Raw genomic sequence first — 19,973 nt, forward strand, 5'->3', positions numbered from 1 at the left:
CCTGAAGAGGAAAAAGTCACGTTGTGGGACTGAAGGGCACTTACACCCATTTGGCTCCATCATTGGCCCACGGGGATGCAGCCAGCGGAGGGTCTGGCCCTTGGTGGAAAGCCAGAGCTGTCACTGCAATGAGTGGGGATGTGACTGATCATAGGCTGTGGCAGGTGGCTGGAGCTCTAGGTGTGGAGCCACCACCAAGGATGGCAGCTAATGTGGGCCTCCATTCCTCAAGGTGGCTCCTGGGGCCATGCTGGCTTTCTGGGCCCTGACAAGTTGTCTCCTACAGGCAGAAGAGGGAGCTAGCTCCTTTTGCCATGCCCCATGCCACCAGTCAGGAGTCCTAGAAAGTGTCTTGCTAGTTTTACAACTACCATCTTCCTTTTAACACTGAACATTCCAGATTAACAAAACAAGAAAAATAAAGTATCACAATGTGTCTGAAAACATGGTTCATCCAACCCTGAATTCTGGCTGTAACAAAGACACCAAGGGATCTGTTACAGAACGACACAGTTCCCCCTGGTTCCACTGCTGCAAGTTACACACATTCCCTAAAATCCTCTCACTTACTTCAGCTCTTAATTTTGATTAACAGCTACGATTTTTTAATGCTTTTATATTTTTAGCTTAAGTCATCTTCTCTTAGGATTGTCAGTTCTATAAATGTGCTTCCTTCTACGTGAACTGTTGTTATTTACCATATCATTACCTCCAAATGTTCATCTCCTTTGAGAAGTTGATTCTTGACCTCCACAATGAGAAGGCCTAGTCTTGACAGTGGCTCCTCAGTTTGGCCACCGCCTCCCCCTTGATTTCCTTCCTTAATGTCTTACCTGCCTATTACTTTTAAAAGCATCTGGGCAGGGCGTGGTGGCTCCCACCTGTAATCCCAGCACTTTGGGAGGCCAAGGCGGGCAAAGATCACGAGGTGGAGTTCAAGAACAGCCTGGCCAACATGGCAAAACCCCGTCTCTGCTTAAAATACAAAAATTAGCCAGGCATGGTAGTGGGCACCTGTAGTCCCAGCTACTCAGGAGGCTGAGGCAGAAGAATCACTTGAACGCAGGAGGCGGAGGCTGCAGTGAGCCGAGATTGTGCCTTTGCACTCCAGCCTGGGCAACAAGAGCAAGACTCCGTCTCAAAACAACAACAATGACAACAAAACAAAAAACAAGCAACAACAACGAAAAAAGCATCTGAAGTTGCACAGGACTTCACATAACCATTTTGGTGCGTCAGTCGGCTTAGGATTTAGATAACAGCTTTCCAAACAAAGGGTTGGTATGAGCTGGGAGGGTGGGAGCAGGGAAATCCAAAGAGGAGGACAAATGCTACTTGTGGACAGAATCAAAATATCTTGACGCCACATATTTGTCCCTGCTCCAAAAGTGACTCATTCAAGATGACACAAAAGGAAATCAGTACTGAAATGGGCCAAGAAAAGGCCTACATCAGACTCAGGACTGAGGAATGCAACTTAGTGGCTCAAAGTTGGGAAAGCGAAGAGAAAAAACGATGTGTGTGATGTAAGATAAAGGATACAAAAGCTAGAGCAGGCCATCAGTAGCTCTTCTCACTAGCGCTATCACTAAATAGTCATCTTAGAAAGCCACACTATTAGGGTTTTTCCCTCAATTTGTAAAGTTGATCCTAATAAGTAATGAAGTGATACACTTTATTTAAGATTATCATGACTCTGGAATGCATTTCAAACCTGTGTAAGGTCACACTTCAAAAACATAAGCAATCCTGAGTTAGTGATCAAACATTCCACGAAGCTGGTAAGCTGTTCTTTGTATAAAAAGCTATTTAAATCTGATTACTTCATTCTGTAGTTTTGCATTTGTTTGCTTGGTGTCCTCCAAGGAGGCCAGAGTCTCAGTCTTCTCTTTGGTCATCTGTTCCATTATCTGCATGGCATCTTCCGCTGTTTGAGCAGCCTAAATACAAGGAAACACTGTGAGAAATGAGGACACCCCTCACCAACACCGTTAGGTGAGGATCGGGCTGTGCCGTTCAGGCAGCACTCAGTGTCTGTGTGGGTAAGGGAGGCACACAGAGAGGGTGAATCAGTCACCAATCCAGTGCTGAAACAGACAGACCAGGACAGGAAAGGTCTTTACTCTAAAGTAGAATACGCAGACTCTTTCCTGCCATTTTTCAATGTCCATTGTTACGCAATTTGCATGTTTTCAGAACCTCTAAACATACATCTTCCAGTGAAAGTTCCAAATGACACTGGCAAGCATGCTCCCTTCATTCTGACTTAAGTTTGAGAGACTATTCGGAGGTAACAATGAATAACATCCTAATATAGCTGAATTTCTTGGAATCATATTTTTTATTATAAGTTTAAAATACTATCCTTGCTATTTCAAATCTGGGGCTTTTAAAGTCACTCAAATTTAGGCTGAGAATTTTTCAAATAAATATAAAAATTATTTGGGCACTTCTAACATGAGGCTCAAGTGTTTAATGAGAAGTATTTAATGCAAGTTGTGGGTAATGAATAAAAACATGGCTGTGAATAAAAAGATGCATATGGAGACAAATTCTTAGCTGCTATCAAAATTAATTATAAAAAGTGAGATATAGGCTGGGCGCGGTGGTACACGCCTGTAGTCTCAGCACTTTGGGAGGCCGAGGCGGGCAGATCACAAGGTCAAGAGAATGAGACCATCCTGACCAACATGGTGAAACCCCGTCTCTATTAAAAATACAAAAAACTAGCTGGCCGTGGTGGCGGGCACCTGTAGCCCCAGCTACTCGGGAGGCTGAGGCAGGAGAATGGTGTGAACCTGCGAGGTGGAGGTTGCAGTGAGCCGAGATTGCACCACTGCACTCCAGCTTGGCAACACAGCCAGACTCCATCTCCAAAAAAAAAAAAAAAGTTAGATATAAAAATAAATGAAAATATAGCTAGGCATGGTGGCATGTGCCTATAGTTCCAGCTACTCAGGGGGCTGAGACAGGAGGATTGCTTGAGCCCAGGAGGTTGAGAGCGGCCTGGGCAACACAGCAAGATTCCCACCTCTAAATAAATAAATAAATAAACAGGCCACACACGGTGGCTCATGCCTGTAATCCTAGCACTTTGGGAGGCCAAAGCAGGTGGATCACAAGGTCAGGAGTTTGAGACTAGCCTGGCCAATATGGTGAAACCCAGTCCCTACTAAAAATACAAAGCTTGGCCAGGTGTGGCAGCACGCACCCGTAGTCCCAGCTACTCAAGAGGGTGAGGCAGGAGAATCGCGTGAACCCGGGAGGCAGAGGTTGCAATGAGCCAAGGTCACACCACTGTACTCTGTACTCCAGCCTGGGTGACAGAGCAAGATTCTCTCTCTTTTTTTTTTTTTTTGAGACGGAGTCTCACTCTGTCACCAGGCTGGAGTACAGTGGTGCAATCTCAGCTCACTGCAACCTCCGCCTCCCTGGTTCTAGTGATTCTCCCACCTCAGCTTCCGGAGCAGCTAGAACTACAGGCCCACACCACCACCACCTGTTAATTTTTGTATTTTTAGTAGAGACAGGGTTTCACCACGTTGGCCAGGACAGTCTTCATCTGATCTCGTGATCCACCTGCGACAGCCTCCCAAAGTGCTGGGATTACAGGCATGAGCCACTGCACCCAGCGAGACTCTGTCTTAAAAAATAAATAAATAAATAAATAAATAAATAAATTTCTTTTAGGCACTTGTTTATAATTTATTGGTCTAATAAAGTTTATGAAAATTCTGCAATTTTCCCTATCCAATGATCAGCCATGAAGATTTTAATGGAATCTTCCAACTCCAAATGGATAGACACAATGAAAGAGTTAAAAGCCAAACAGAAGACCCTATATTTCAATATGCGCCAATTTATTGCTTTTTTTTTTCTTGAGACAGATTTTTTTCACTCTTGTTGCCCAGGCTGGAGTGCAATGGCGTAACCTCGGCTCACTGCAACCTCCATCTCCTGGATTCAAGTGATTCTACTGCCTCAGCCTCCTGAGTAGCTGGGATTATAAGTGCACGCCACCACACCTGGCGAATTTTTGTATTTTTAGTAAAGACGGGGTTTCACCATGTTGGTTAGGCTGGTCTTGACCTCCTGACCTCAGATGATCCACCCGCCTCAGCCTCCGTGTGCCACCACGCCCGGCTGCTTTTTTTTTTTTAAGATGGGGTCTTGCTCTGTCACCCAGACTGGAGTGCAATGGCATGATCTTGGTTTCCTGCAACTTCTGCCTCCTGGGCTCAAGCAATCCTCCCATCTCAGCCTCCTGAGTAGCTGGGACTATAGGTATGTGTCACTACACCCAGCTAATTTTTGCATTTTTTGTAGAGACAGGGTTTTGCCATGTTGTCCAGGCTACTCTCAAACTCCTGGACAGAAGCCATCTGTCTACCTCAGCCTCCCAAAGTGCTGGGATTACAGGCGTGAGCCACTGCGCCCGGCCTTATTTCACTATTGCTCTTAAGCCTTTAAGAAACCACAGTTAGCTTTTTCACAAAGTTTCTCCTTAAATTAAAAAATAAATCCTTTTTATTCACAGTTTGCAATTTTTTTCAAATGGGGAGAGACTACTACAGTGAGATACTTCGTAAAGAATCCCCCTTTCAGACTGTAACAAACAGCTTGAGACATATAAGCAACTGACTTAATGAGGTGGATTTCCATAAGCAGAAATGAAGAAACATGACCTACACCACTTGAGTTAGTGCACAGTGTTAGTAAACAGTCTGGGTGCTCAATACTTGACCCTCTCACTTTACCGTAAATGACTGAAGAGTCTCGAGCTCTCTAATTTTAAGAGTAAGCTTGTTCTTGTCTTTCCTCAAAGTACGGTTTTCATTTTGAGATTCTAGGAGATTGGCTGAAATATGGCTGTTGGTTTTGGCCAACTGGCTGATCTCTTTCTGAAGGATGAAGTAGCTTTCTGCCAGCGTTTCCTTCTCCTTCAGGAGCTCATCCTTTTCCAGCATCATTTCACTCTTCTCAGCCAGGAGGTTCTGGTTGTCTTGCATCACCTGGGCTTTTTCGGCCAGGGTCACCTCATGGTTCAGCTGAAGGTCATCCAGAATCTTGGTGAGGCAGCTGTGCAGTTCCTGCAGTTCTCCCTTGGATGTGGACAAGGCAGCAAAATCACTTTTCAGAGTCTTTATATGGGCAGCAAGTTGAGCTGCTTCTGCAGTCAACAGTTCCTTCTCCTCAATTATCTCTGCCACTTCTTGCTCCGATTTGGTCTTCTCTTGAAGTAGCACAAACTTCTCGGACTGCAGCTCCTCGATACACACTCTTAACTCCTCCACCTCCTGCTCCAGGAGCACCATCCTCCCGTTAAGTTGATTGTTTTCGTACAAGGATGACTCTTTCTCCTTTGCTCTGGCTTCCTGTTCCAGGATTAAGGACTGCTGCATTTCCTGGATCTCCTCGCTTAATTTCTGACACTCTTCTTGCAGGTTCAAGCTATCTCTCAGCAAAATGTTCTTCTCGGAACAACACGTGTTAAGTTCAGCATCCAGACTCTCCTTTGCTTGCAATATGTGAGTGTGTTCTTTTTCCAGATTCTTTTTGGCATTTTGAGCCTCTTTCAGCATCAAAGAGAGGTCGCACTTGCTGGCCACTAGTTCTTGGTTTTCGTTTTTTCTCTCTTGAAGCTCCTTCTTCAGAGCATCAATATTACCGAGGAGTTTCATATTCTCTTGCACAATTATCCTTCTGTTTGCAGACTCTTGATCACATTGCCTTTTGAGGTCTCCTATGGCTTTGATGGAATTCTCTCTCTCTGCAAGTAAAACTCCATTTTGGGTTTCCAGTGCGGATTTTTCTTTCAAGAGACTATCCTGATGCTTTTTAAGTTTAGTCATTTTCTGAGAAGCCATCTCCTTCTCGGAAGTCAGGTAAGTGATCTTCTCATTCAGGCTCATCTCAGTATGAGCAGCCTCTTCTGAGCATTTGTGGAGTTTTTCAGTGATGATTCTATTTTCACTTAAAAGTTCTTCTTTCTCAGCCAAGAGCCTTCTCTCAGAGGCAGCCAAGGTTTCTTTCTCATGCAGAAGCTGGATGCACTCAGAGTCTGTGACTGCCCGCCTGGCCTTAATTTCCTCCAAGAGCTTCGTGAGGCTTGTGTTTGTGGCCTGGAGTTGCATGGTCTCCAGCTCTGCCTTCCTCAGGGCCTTGCTGGCATCATCCAGCTGTGCGCGGAGCCCACTGGCTTCTGAGTGGAGCAGCTGTTTGACCTGGAGAGCGGCCTGGAGGCTGGCATTCAGCTTTTCCTGATCGTGCAGCAGTATGTCTGTCTCTAACTGCAGATCTCTGTTGTTCTGAAGAGCATTATCTCGTTCCACCTTTAAGGCTATGCACGTGTTATCGAGATTGGACAGTTTCTCTAAAGCTGACTTTTTCTCAGCTGTGAGATCTTCAATGTCCTGTACCAAAGCTTTCTGATCTTTGACTAGTTCCTCATAAGAGCTCTGCAGCTTCTGAATGATGTCATCCTTATCTTTGGCCAAGATGAAGTTTTCGGTAATAAGTTTCTTGATCTGGTCCGCCAGGTGATCTCTTTCTTCCTGGTCCTTCTCAGTCTTAGCAATCAAAGCATCTTTGCTGAGCTGCAGCTCTTCGATGAGCGTCTGCATGCTCACCTTGGAAGCTTGCAAAGAGTCATTCTCCACATTGATCTTCAAGAGTTCTTCCTGTGCAACATTGATTTCTTTAAGCAATTTCTCTCTCTCAACAGCCAAAACTTCTTTATTGAGATGTTCCTGCTCATAATGCTTTTCAGCATCTTGCTTTTCTTCTAAGAATTTCTCCTTTTCTAAATTAAGAGTTTCATTCACTGACCACAGTTTCTGCTGGTCTCCCTGAAGTAAAGCTATTTTGGCCTCCAATTCTACAAGCTTGGATAAAAGTGAACCGTTTTCTAACTTTAAATCATTTCCCTCCTGCGAAAGAAGCTGCTTCTCTGATTTCAGACCCCTCAGCTCTTCTGACATTAGTTCAATTTCTTTTTTGGCTGATGTTAACAAATAAGTTAGCGACTACAGAAACAAAAGATGGAAAGAATGGAAACAAAAATGAAATCAAGCAGACAAATGCAAGCCCAAATAACTTAATGTAACCTAAATGATAAAACCTTTACAATTTCTACAATAAACTTTATAGAAACTATCTGAATAACAAGGGAAAGAAACTAAACAGAGCCCATAAAAAGATAAGTCAAAAGTAGCTTTGCAAAGTGCTTCTGTATCTGTTAGCTTATTTTATCTTTGAAACAACTTGTGAAATTATTCCCAGTAGCTACCTAGAAGATAAAAATAGTAGCTTGATTTTAATATCAGGGCAAAAAGATTCTTTCCTACCATTCCAATTATCAAATTATTTTGAATGCAGAAAGGATTCATAGAAGAATTTTTAAAAATACAATTAAAAGCAATACAAAAAGTCAGTACATTGTAATAAAAAAAGGAAGGGGCACAACAAGGGAAAATAAACTATTGCCTTCCAAACTCACCGCAGGACCTTACTTAAGGACAGCCACTGGGCTGAGAGTGATTTAGTCCTAATATCACATATAACTTAAAAACTACAGCCTAATTTCTAGGCTTTGGTGACTAAAATGAATAGATTTTTTTTTTAATTTACTGAATTATAATTTGACCACAGTGTCTATACCAGTGCTGTCCAGAATTTTCTACAATGATATAAATTTTTTTTTTTTGAGACTGAGTCTCGCTGCATTACCCAGGCTGGAGTGCAGTGATTCAATCTCAGCTCACTGCAACCTCCGCCTCTGGGTTCAAGCCATTCTCATGCCATAGCCTCTCGAGTAGCTGGGATTACAGGGCTCCGCCACCATGCCCGGCTAATTTTTGTATTTTTAGTAGAGACAGGGTTTCACCATGTTGGCCAGGCTGGTCTCAAACTCCTGACCCCAAGTGATCCACCCACCTAGGCCTCCCAAAGTGCTCGGATTACAGGCATGAGCCACCATGCCCAGCTGATATAAATGTTCTTATTTGCAGTCCCATCATGGTAACCTTATGACTACTGAGCACCTGAAATGTGGTGAGTGCAACTGAGGAGCTAAATTTTTAATTAAAATGTAACAAATTTAAATTTATTTATTTATTTTTTGGAGACAGTCTCACTCTGTGGCCCAGGCTGGAAGGAAGTGGCGCGATCTCAGCTCACTGCAACCTCTGCCTCCCAGGTTCAAGCGATCCTCTTTTAAGCATATACAAAAATAGAGAAAATAATGTAGACCGCATATATTTCCATATTAAGGTTTTTATTTTTATTTATTTATTTATTTTTTTTATTTTTTTTATTTTTTTTTTTTGAGACGAAGTCTCGCTCTGTCGCCCAGGCTGGAGTGCAGTGGCGCAATCTTGGCTCACTGCAAGCTCCGCCTCCCGGGTTCACGCCATTCTCCTGCCTCAGCCTCCTGAGTAGCTGGGACTACAGGCGCCCGCCACCACGCCCGGCTAGTTTTTTTGTATTTTTTAGTAGAGACGGGGTTTCACCGGGTTAGCGAGGATGGTCTCGATCTCCTGACCTCGTGATCCGCCCGTCTCGGCCTCCCAAAGTGCTGGGATTACAGGCTTGAGCCACCGCGCCCGACATTTTTATTTATTTTTTGAGACAGAGTCTCACTCTGTCACCTAGGCCAGTGTGGTGGCACCATCTCAGCTCACTGTAGCCTCCGCCTCCCAGGCTCAAGGGATTCTCCTGTCTCAGCCTCCTGAGTAGCTGGGACTACAGGTGCATGCCACCACGCCCGATTAATTTTTTGTATTTTTAGTAGAGACAGGGTCTCATGAAGTTGCCCAGGGTGGTCTCTAACTCCTGAGCTCAGGCAATCTGCTCACTTTAGCCTCCCAAAGTGTAGGATTACAGGTGTGAGCCACCAGAACTGGCTACAAATTTAAACTTGAATGGCCTCACATGGCTGGTGGCTACTATATTAGGCAGCACAGCTATAGCCCACTGGCTCTTAAAAGTAGGGAATAAGGAGGCTTCATGGGCTCCATGAACCTTGTTGAGTGCACACATAAACTTTCCTGAAAGAATATCTGTAGATTTCATTAGATTTTTCCAAAGAGTCTGGGACTGATTAAGATCCACTGAAATCAGATACCAGACAACTTTGGAGGCGAACAGTCCTGGCATTTTAACTCAGTGACCCTTGCACAAAACCAACCAACAAAATTAGTGAGACTGGCCAGGAATGATGGCTCACACCTGCAATCCCAGCACCTTGGGACGCTGAGGCAGGTGGATCGCTTGCATCCAGGGGTTCAACACCAGCCTGAGCAACATAGCGAGACTTTGTCTCTACAAAAAAAATTTAAAATTAGCCAGGTGTAGTGCCACGTGCCTTTAGTCTCAGCCACTTGGGAAGCTGAGGCAGTGGGATCACTTGAGCCCAAGAGGCTGAGGTTGCAGTGAGCCATGATTGTGCCAGTGCACTCAGCCTGGGTGACAAAGTGAGACCTTGTCTGAAGAAACAAACAAAAACCGAGGAGACCTTACATCAGCTTCTACAATGCTGTGGTTTGCTCAGGCTGCAACATTTTAAAGGAAATCCAAAAAGAAAACTGAAGTCTGTACAGATAAAGGAAACCACAAAGACAAAAGATCTGGGAATTGTATCTAGTGTTAAATGGCTCATAAAACTGGAGGTATTTCACAGAAAGAAGAGAAATCCTCAACTATCAGCACGTAGAAGAGGGAGAATATGGGCCTCCCAGATGACATGCACGGCGCACACACACCACGTCACGTCCACTTAGTTAGCAAGAGGCTTTTCATGAGATTGGTTTCAAGTCCTAATATGCTCTTTTATCATTTCTTTCTACTAAACTCCCATAACACATTAAAAATAAATAAAGATGAATATTTACTTTCCTTTGAGCAATAAAAGGTTAAATAGTGGGAAGGTTGAACTTCGTGAAGTTACCAGACTCACAAAATATACTGGTCAGGCCAGGCACGGAGGCTCACACCTGTAATCCCAACACTTTAAGAGGCCAAGATGCGAGGATTGCTTGAGCCCAGGAGTTCAAGACCAGCCTGGGCAACATAGTAAGACCCCATTCTCTACAAAAAAAGAAAAAGAAAAAAAATATATATTGGGCACAGATACAATCCTGAAACCACAAAATGAAATCCAACATATCAAGTTCTGCTCTATCTACTAACAGGGTGTTTCCTCCCTGCCCTTGAATCCAGCTTCCTTGTCAATAAGTTCACGGTACCTTCCTGAGGACACATAAAAGCCCTCTGTGGAGTTTTCAATTCTAACTCTTCCTGGAAGAGCTCTGTTCCTCCAACCAGGCTCTCTCTAGTCCTGATTCCTTGCTTGCTTGCTTCATGTGACCTCTGCCTCTTGCTTTACTGCAATGTCTCTCCTAACCCTAGTGCAAGGCGGCAATAAGCATGGCCAATATTAGAAGAACAAGCAGGCAAGCAGAGCTCAGGCAATGGAAGAACCTTTGTGATGGCTGGGAAACAAGCAGCACGGGGGTGACAGCTACACACTCCATTCCAGGAAAGACCGGCCGCCATCACCATCCCTGAGAAGGAATGGCAGCTGGCACAAAACACTTGAAGCCATAGGAAACGTAACGTACCACCCACGCACTCAGAAGGGTAACGTTTGTAGAGGCCATCGTAACTTGTCCCACTGGATGCTGCTTTCTAAGCACCCTTCCTGCCTTGACACAGAGCTCAGGCAAGCTACAGCACAAGGAAATTCTCTCGCATCACGTACTTTGGCTTTGTCGGCTTGCTTTCTCAGCTCCTCCAGCTCCTGCAGCAAGCCACTGTTCTCCTCCCGTGCACCCTTCAGCTTGTCCTCTGTGTCCAGCAGCGTCTTCCGGAGGTTCTGCAGGATTTCTTCATGCTTGGTTTTTGTCTCAGAAGTGGCTTTCTCATACCCGGCTTTCAGCTCCTGACACTGGTTGTGGCTCGTTTCCATCTTCTTTTCCTGCAGAGACCCCGAGTGAGGGAATGAGTCATCTGCCCATGTGTGTACTACCCCTTGCCTTCCTTTCCAGCCAAGAGACCCACTGAGTCTCTCCTTACCAGGTCTGACAATTTCCTCTCCAATTCTTTCTTTTCTTCCTCATGCTTTTCAGCTGCTTCTTGCTGGCTCTGTTCAGCTTTGAGAGTCATGTCCTCAATACTTTTTTGCAGAAAACTTGCATTTTCATTAGCCTTTGTAAGTTTTAGCTGTAATTCTTCTACATATCTAGAAAAAGTTTCAACATAAGGTGTCAGATTTTTCATAAGAATGTTTTAAATTTAAGAGTTATATTAAAATATACTACTAATAACAACTGTAGTAATTATTTTTTAAAGTTATGTGCAATTAACAACATCTGAACTAGGCAAGAAATTTTAAAATGCTTTGCCTAATCATTTTACCAATTATGACAGTTACAAATACATTATTTACAGTAACAACTACTATAATTGTGAAGGTTTACTATTTTACGTCAATAATTTTAAAAGGAAAAATGAGTGAAAAATAAACTTATTAAAGGAAATGAGGCCAAGTGTGGTGGCTTATGCCTATAATCCCAGTAACCTGGGAGGCCAAGATGAAATCACTTAAGTTCAGGAGTTCGAGACCAGCCTGGTCAACAATGTGAAACCCCGTCTCTACTAAAAATACAAAAATTAGCCGGGTGTGGTGATGAATGCCTGTAATCCCAGTTACTCAGGAGGCTGAGGCAGCAGAACTGCTTGCGTCTGGTAGAAAGAGGTTGCAGTGAGCCAAGATCACGTCACTGCAGTCCAGGTGGGGCAACAAAGCAAGACTCCATCTCAACTGAAAATAAATAAAGGAGGTCAGGTGCAGTGGCTCATGCCTGTAATCCCAGTACTTTGGGAGGCCGAGGTGGGTGGATCATGAGGTCAGAAGATCGAGACCATCCTGGCTAACATGGTGAAACCCCATCTCTACCAAAAATACAACAAATTAGCCAGGCATGGTGGCGGGCGCCTGTAGTCCCAGCTACTCGGGAGGCTGAGGCAGGAGAATGGCATGAACCTGGGAAGTGGAGCTTGCAGTGAGCCGAATTCACGCCACTGCACTCCAGCCTGGCCGACAGAGTGAGACTCTGTCTCAAAAAATAAAATAAAATAAAATAAAATAAAATAAAATAAAATAAAATAAAATAAAATAAAGGAAATGAGTATTTTAAAATTTTAGCAGACTATATAACCAAAAATTCATTCTAGTGCTTCTGGAGGACAGAAGATACAAAAATGACAATAACTCGAAGTTCTACTTTAAAGAGACCACGTGGTTGAACAAAAACATGTATACAAAACATGGGGGGCTGGCACATTGGCTCACGCCTGTAATCCCTGCACTTTGGGAGGCCGAGGTGGGCAGATCGCCTGAGGTCGGGAGTTCAAGACCAGCCTGACCAACATGGAGAAACCCTGTCTCTACTAAAAATACAAAATTAGCAGGGCGTGGTGGCGCATGCCTATAATCCCAGCTACCCAGGAGGCTGAGGCAGGAGAATCGCTTGAACCTGGGAGGCAGAGGCTGTGGTGAGCCAAGATGGTGCCACTGTACTCTAGCCCGGGCAACAAGAGTGAAACTCCATCTCAAAAAAAAAAAAAAAACACGGGACGCTGACCAAGAAAACAGACTATCAGATGAATCACAGATACGAGAGGGAAACTTGGGGGCACTTCTGGCTTTTACATCCACAAAACACCTACAAAAATGGAGGTTTTTGAAGGCACTGAGCCACCACTACCTGGACAACAGCACCACCTCAAGGCAAGGTTGACCAAAGTTGCCCAACCAAGGCCTGACCACCACTCAGTGCTGACAGAATTGTGTGAGGGTGAAAGACTGGATGTCTTAATAAATAGAATTTTGCAGGTATTAACACTTTTAAGAAGTAGAAGTCTAATGCCTACAGACTTAATTTATAAATCTTTGCCTTATAAATTCTTTGATTTTTATATGACAGCTATTAAAAGAAAAAGATCAAAGCAACAAGAATTCCAAATAAAGACAAGAACAGATATTAAGACAGAGGAAACTTCAGCACTGAGGAAGTACAATGCAGTTTTTGTTTTTTTTTTTTCTTTTGAGATGGAGGCTTGCACTGTTGCCTGGGCTGGAGTGCAATGGCACGATCTTGGCTCACGGCAACCTCTGCCTCCCGGATTCAAATGATTCTCCTGCCTCAGCCTCCAGAGTAGCTGGGATTACAGGTGCACACCACCACGCTCAGCTATTTTTTTGCATTTTTTTAGTAGAGACAGCATTTCACTATGTTGGCCAGGTTGTTCTTGAACTCATGACCTGTGATCCGCCCGCCTTGGCCTCCCAAAGTGCTGGGATTACAGGCGTGAGCCACTGCGCCCGGCCTACAATGCAGTTATTAAGAGCAGGAGGGGCTCTGGGACCAGACTGCTCAGATCTGAAACCTCAGGCTTCACCCCAGTAAGCCTCAGTTTCCCTCCCTTCCTTCCTTTTTATTATTTATTTATTTATTTATTTGTTTATTTATTTTGAGGCGGAGTTTTGCTCTTGTTGCCCAGGCTGGAGTGCAATGGCACAATCTCGGCTCACCACAACCTCCGCCTCGCAGGTTCAAGTGATTCTCCTGCCTCAGCCTCCTGAGTAGCTGGGATTACAGGAATGCACCACCACACCTGCCTAATTTTGTATCTTTAGTAGAGACGAGGTTTCTCCATGTTGGTCAGGCTGGTCTTGAACTCCCGACTTCAGGTGATCTGCCTACCTCGGCCTCGCAAAGTGCAGGGATTACAGGCATGAGCCACAGCGCCTGGTCTTATTTATTTTTTGAGACAGAGTCTAGCTCTGTTGCCAAGGCTGGAGTGCAACAGCGTGATCCTGGCTCGCTGTAACCTCCGCCTCCTGGGTTCAAGCGATTCTCCTGCCTCAGCCTCCCAAGTAGCTGAAATTATGGGCGCACACCACCATGCCTGGCTAATTTTTGTATTTTTAGTAGCGATAGGGTTTCACCATGTTGGCCCAGCTGGTCTCGAACTAGTGACCTCAGGCAATCTGCCTGCCTCAGCCTCCCAAAGTGCTGGGATTACAGGCGTGAGCCATCGTCTCTGGCCTCTTTTTCTTTTAAATGGGAATAATACTAAACTCACCTCGTAGGATAATAAGAATTAGAAAGCTGTTAGCACAGTGCATGGCCCATAGTAATAGGTAATGTGTGTTTCCTATTAAAATAAGTTCAGGCCAGGTACAGTGGGGCTCATGCCTGTAATTCCAGCACTTTGGAAGGTCAAGGCAGCCAGATCGCCTGAGGTCAGGAGTTTGAGACCACCCTGGCCAACGTGGTGAAACTTCATCTCTACAATAAACACAAAAATCAGCAGGGCATGGTGGCATGTGCCTGTAGTCCCAGCTACTCAGGAGGCTTAGGCAGGAGAATTGCTTGAACCTGGGAGGTGGAGGCTGCAGTGAGCCGAGATCATGCCACTGCATTCCAGCCTGGGCAACAGAGTGAGACTCTATCTCAAAAAAAAAAAAAAAAAAAAAAGTTAAAAATATTTTTAAAGGCTGGGCATGGTGGCTCACGCCTGTAATCCCAGCACTTTGGGATGTCGAGGCAAGCAGATCACCTGAGGTCAGGAGTTCGAGACCAGCCTGACCAACATGGAGAAACCCTGTCTCTACTAAAAATAAAAAATTAGCCGGCATGATGGTGCAAGCCTGTAATCCCAGCTAATTGGGAGACTGAGGCAGGAGAATCACTTGAACCCAGGAGGCAGAGGTTGCGGTGAGCTGAGATAGCACCCAGCTGAGATCACGCCACTGCACTCCAGCCTGGGCAAGAAAAGTAAAATTCCATCTCAAAGAAAAAAAAAAAAAAAAAAAAGGAAAAAAAAACCTTTTCTTTTTTCTTCTTTCAAGATGGAGTCTCGCTCTGTTGCCCAGGCCAGAGAGCAGTGGCACAATCTTGGCTCAATGCAACCTCCACCTCCTGGGTTTCAAGTGATTCTCTCATCTCAGACTCCTGAGTAGCTGGGATTACAAGCACATACCACCACATCTGGCTAACTTTTGTATTTTCAGTAGAGACAAGGTTTCGCCATGTTGGCCAGGTTGGCCTCAAACTCCTGACCTCAAGTGATCCGCCTGCCTCGGCCTCTCAAAGTGCTGGGATTACAGGCATGAGCCACTGTGTCCGGCCTTCTTATCTTTTCTTTACAAGTCACCAGAAGCTCTACAAATAATACTGTATTCCTTAATTCTGTTGTTCTTGACAAGTAAGATATGTTAAACCCATTTTAGAAGGTTAAATAGTTGATTCAAGGACACAATGAGGTAACAACAGAAAGGAACAGAGACGGGGAACTTGAAAACATAACAATCCTAAACATTTTCTCTCCCCTCCCATCTATAGCTTGCCGCAGAGCCTAACTGAAGGTGGGCCCTCTTTTCAACAGTCACATATACCTTTCTTTCAGACGTAACTCATCGTTCATTTTCGTCAGCTGAGAAGAGTTATCTCCTGACATCTTCATTATTTCTGCAATGTCATTTTCCAGTTTTTCCTTCGCCTTTATCAGCTGCTCTTCTCTCTCATCTTTCTCTCTAAATTTTGCCTCCATCTCTAAATATATATAGAAAAAAAGAATAGCATGGCTGTGTTATAATCAACAAAAACTGACTGAGTATATCCTTGCTCTTGTAATATTTTCACATAGCAATCCTTGTCCTCATAAAAATCACATTCTAATGAAGAAGGCAGACAATAAGCAAGACAAAGAAAATAAATTGGTCAGGCGCGGTGGCTCACGCCTGTAATCCCAGCACTTTGGGAGGCCGAGGCGGGCGGATCACAAGGTTAGGAGATCAAGACCATCCTGGCTAACATGGTGAAACCACATCTCTACTAAAAATATAAGAAATTAGCCAGGCGTGGTGGCGGGTGCCTGTAGTCCCAGCTACTCAGGAGGCTGAGGCGAGAGAATGGTGTGAACCCGGAAGGTGGAGCTTGCAGTGAGCCGAGATTGCGCCACTGCACTCCAGCCTGGGCCACAGAGCGAGACTCCGTCTGAAAAAAAAAAAAAAAAAAAAGAAAAAGAAAAAAAGAAAATAAATCATATAATTAATAGTGGTAAGTTCTAAAAGGAAGAAAAATAAATGCAGGGAAAGGAGCTGGGAAGGAGGTTAGACTCTCAGATGGGGCTTCCCTGACATTTCAGGGGCTGACATTTCAGAGAAAACCTGAAGGAAGTGAGGGAACAGGGAAAAGCAAGTGCACAGGCTCTGAGAAAGGAACACCCACCACGTCCAAGCACTGCAAGGAGGCTGAAGTGGTTGGAGTGGAATGAACAGGGGAAGGGGGTCCCAGATGAAATCCAAGAGGTAATAGGGCCTGATCGTGGTAAGGACCACGGCTTTCCCTGAGTGGGATGAGAGCCACTGGACGACCTTGAGGAGAGAAGCGACATGATCTAAGTTCATATTAAAAGGATTGCTCTGGCTGCTGTGTTGAGAACAGACGGAGGCTGGCACAGGCAGCAGCAGTGAGCCCTGGTGGTCAGCTGTCAGGGTAGCTCAGATGAAAGATGGCTGTTGGCTTGGAGCAAGGATAGCAGTGGGAGTGGTGAGATGTGGTAGATTCTGGCTCTTGTCAAAACAGAGCAAAGAGGATTTGCTGGAGGTTACAGATCTCGAACAAGTATTTCATCACATTGTTATATCACCATAATGAGTGAAGAGTCTACGCTTGAATAGTACATTTGTTATGTAACATACTACAAGTGTCTCAAATACGGGAAAGCCTACTGTATTTAATGTTTAGTCACCAGAGATGTCTTCTTACCTGCTAAGTTTTCTCTCAGCTTCTCCAAGTCAGAAGACAGCATGTTAAACTGTTCCTCCTTTTGGTGTAACTTATTTACAGTTTCTATTTAGGATAAAGTTAGAAGTTTAATATGTTTCATATTTAATAAGCTATCTGGAGCTTGGCTGTCTTACAACCCAATCAAATATTATGCTCAAAAGATCTGAGAACACAGGAATACTAAAAAGTCCCCTTACAAATCATATAGCTGTGCACAGCCTGAAAGAAGCAGGTCTGCTGCTGTCTCTGGCCTCCCCGAATCTGTACTTTCGGCAGGCATCAGGCCCTTTCCACTCATCTCTTTCCTTCTTCCAATTAAAACTCAATAAAGCTATCAATGATGAAAGCATAAATAACACTCTTCCCAGGAATACTTACATTTTAATACGGAACAAGCCTTAAGCTAAAAGAAGAAAAAATTGGGAGTTTGAGGCTTCAGGAAACCAATGGAAGCCAGTCTTTCTGAGCACGGCAGGAACTTCCAGGGAAGTGAAATTAGGCTACGGGCAGTGTCTACTCTGTGCACTCCACAGGCCAGCTCCAGTTTGAAAGAATGGTATTCTTTAAAGCAATCTGCACACGCTCTAGTAAGACATACCTTGCATACTTCTCTGAACAGAGACTGCCTCCTCTGAAGCTTCAGCAAACTTTTCTTTCTAAAGAAAAAGAATCAGAGATTCTGAACAGAAAGATTTCAAACTGTGAAGACAACAAGTTTCTATCAATTATAATTACAATACTATCTACTTTTTGTTGCTGGCCTTGTTTTATTAAAACTAATATACTTGAAACATATGATACCAATTACTACCACATGTGGGTCATACACATGTGCATGTATACACACAAAAGACTGCAGTCTGCATGTGTGTGTGTGCACACGTGGGAAGGCAGGTGTACCTGCATGCCCATGTAGGCATGTTCATACTTAGGTTAAGCACATGCATGTGCGTGTATACACAGGGTGCAAGTGTATGCTTCATGTTGCCACCCCTCAAACAGCAGACCTTCTCTTCAGAAATCTGCCTGAGATGGTGAACAGAGCTCTGAAGTTTGTTATTTCTGAGAGTAATCTGAGTCTAATATCTTGAATCTAGGTCTGTGTTGCTACTTTTGAAACTGAAAAGGCCCTTCAGTCACTTACTGTTCAAGGTCTTCTTTTCTAAACACGACTATAGGCCAAGTTAAGAATCACTCTCCTGGTTGTCCTGAGATGAACTTCGAGCTAGCTACATCAAGAAGATTGTTACATGAGTATTTCTAACTAGCTAAGATTATGATAAGATGGCACAGGGGCCACAGTGCATCCAAGCCCTCAGGCTGCCCCCTGTGCCATCCCACAGCCAGACTCAGGGTGTCATGTCTTGTCCTAAGATATACAGAAGGATACTCTAACTTAGGAGGAAAAAAAAAAAAGGCAAGGCTTCCTAAAAGCTTTGGGAGGAGGGCAGAGAAGCAATGAACTCAAAACATTTTCTTAAAGGACATCAGGCCGGGTGTGGTGGCTCATGCCTATAATCCCAGCACTTTGGGAGGCTGAGGCGGGCAGATCACTTGAGTTCAGGAGTTCGAGACCAGCCTGGCCAACATGGAGAAACCCCATCTCTACTAAAAATACAAAAACTAGCCTGTCGTGGTAACAGGCGCCTGTAATCCCAGCTACTCAAGAGGCTGAGGCAGGAGAATCTCTTGAACCTGGGAGGCAGAGGCTGCACTGAGCCGAGATCGTGCCACTGCACTCCAGCCTGGGCAATAGAACAAGACTCTGTCCCAAAAAAAAAAAAAGAAAGAAAGAAAAGAAAAAAAATCACACACGTTTATTCACACTGTTAATAGCACAGAAGTGTAATGAACAGGGAAGAGGGAGGGATGTGGAGGACCTGGGACAGCTGAGCCTGCGTGGCACATATGCCTCTTGTCTAGTTTCTCCATAAGCCTCTGGCTTTTCTTTCCATGGCATGTGGATGGGTACCACTGGCACTACTCGTATCAGCCTTGTTTAAACTCAGGTTTTAAGTGCAGGAGGCAAGTAGGAAGGAACAAAGTTGAGAAAAGGTAAAAAAAATATATATGTCATACAACTTGAGATTAAGGTAAAAGACAACATATAAAAGGGAAAGTAATTTTCTGAGATGGAATAAACTGAGTGAGATTTCTTTGAATTTGTTTAATTAGACAGCAAACATCCTGCCTCGCCAACAGAGGGCGCCAATGGCCCAGGACAGCTGCTGCCCTGATAGGCACAATTGAGGGGCCTTATTCAATATGAAACCTAACTGTTCAATGCATAACTTGGAAGGGCTCTGTCTTTAGTAAAACTAAGTAGTCAGTAACGTTTCAAAGCAGTGCGTTACCAGAGGCGAAGGGATAGATTAAAAAAAAAAAAAAAGTAATACCTACCTCAGTTGTTTAGGTTTGATCTGATTCCCCTCAAAGGACAATATTTATTAGCCAATAACTAATACACTCAAGTTCAATCAACACTTAGAAAGAGAAGGAAACAGCTGCAATATTTCTTACTGGAGGATTTTTTAAAACAGGAAATGGCCAGAAACCCTGAGATTCAGATTCCCAACAGGTACTTACCAAAATCTGAAGTTCTTTTTCCAAAGTGTCTTTCACTTGACTGACTTCACTCAAATTTTCCTGAAGGTTAGTAAGCTTTAGCTCTCTCCCCTGGAGCTCTCTGGTAATGCTACTAGCCTAACACACAGAGTTACATGGTATGGAAGCAAATGAACAAAAGGAAAACAAAAGAGAATGAGAAGAAAAAAAAAATAAACAAATGTAAAAAAACTTATGAGAAACATAAAACAAAACTGAAAGGAATACAAATTTGGTATTGGTTTTTAATTCTAAGACGTCAACGACTTTTCGAACAATCAGTTCTACGATACGATTTCCTAATGGCTATTTTCGTTTTTTTGTTGTTGTTGTTTGCCTTTTTGTTTGTTTTGAGACGGAGTCTCGCACTGTTGCCCAGGCTGGAGTGCAGTGGCGCAATCTCGGCTCACTGCAAGGTCCGCCTCCTGGGTTCATGTCATTCTCCTGCCTCAGCCTCCCGAGTAGCTGGGACTACAGGCACCTGCCACCATGCCCAGCTAATTTTTTGTA

The 19,973-nt window shown here is 44.1% G+C and overlaps 1 protein-coding gene across 4 annotated transcripts in view; it reads right to left on the reverse strand.

The window, feature by feature from the left end:
• Positions 1-19,973, reverse strand: part of CLIP1 (CAP-Gly domain containing linker protein 1) — a 153,947-nt gene that overhangs the window by 47,073 nt on the left and 86,901 nt on the right. For 3 of the 4 annotated variants that reach the window (XM_073021186.1, XM_073021185.1, XM_073021184.1), the window contains 7 exons: positions 19,446-19,562; positions 17,458-17,515; positions 16,839-16,922; positions 15,464-15,620; positions 11,074-11,239; positions 10,760-10,975; positions 1,824-1,940 (listed from right to left, as the gene is read on the reverse strand). In XM_073021186.1, the coding sequence (XP_072877287.1) occupies positions 1,824-1,940; positions 10,760-10,975; positions 11,074-11,239; positions 15,464-15,620; positions 16,839-16,922; positions 17,458-17,515; positions 19,446-19,562 (915 nt within the window). Of the gene's footprint in view, positions 1-1,823; positions 1,941-4,757; positions 7,026-10,759; positions 10,976-11,073; positions 11,240-15,463; positions 15,621-16,838; positions 16,923-17,457; positions 17,516-19,445; positions 19,563-19,973 lie in introns of all 4 variants that reach the window. The other variant, XM_073021187.1, reaches the window with a different exon arrangement.

This window comes from Chlorocebus sabaeus, chromosome 11, assembly GCF_047675955.1.
Source record: "Chlorocebus sabaeus isolate Y175 chromosome 11, mChlSab1.0.hap1, whole genome shotgun sequence".
Taxonomy (NCBI): Eukaryota; Metazoa; Chordata; class Mammalia; order Primates; family Cercopithecidae; genus Chlorocebus; species Chlorocebus sabaeus.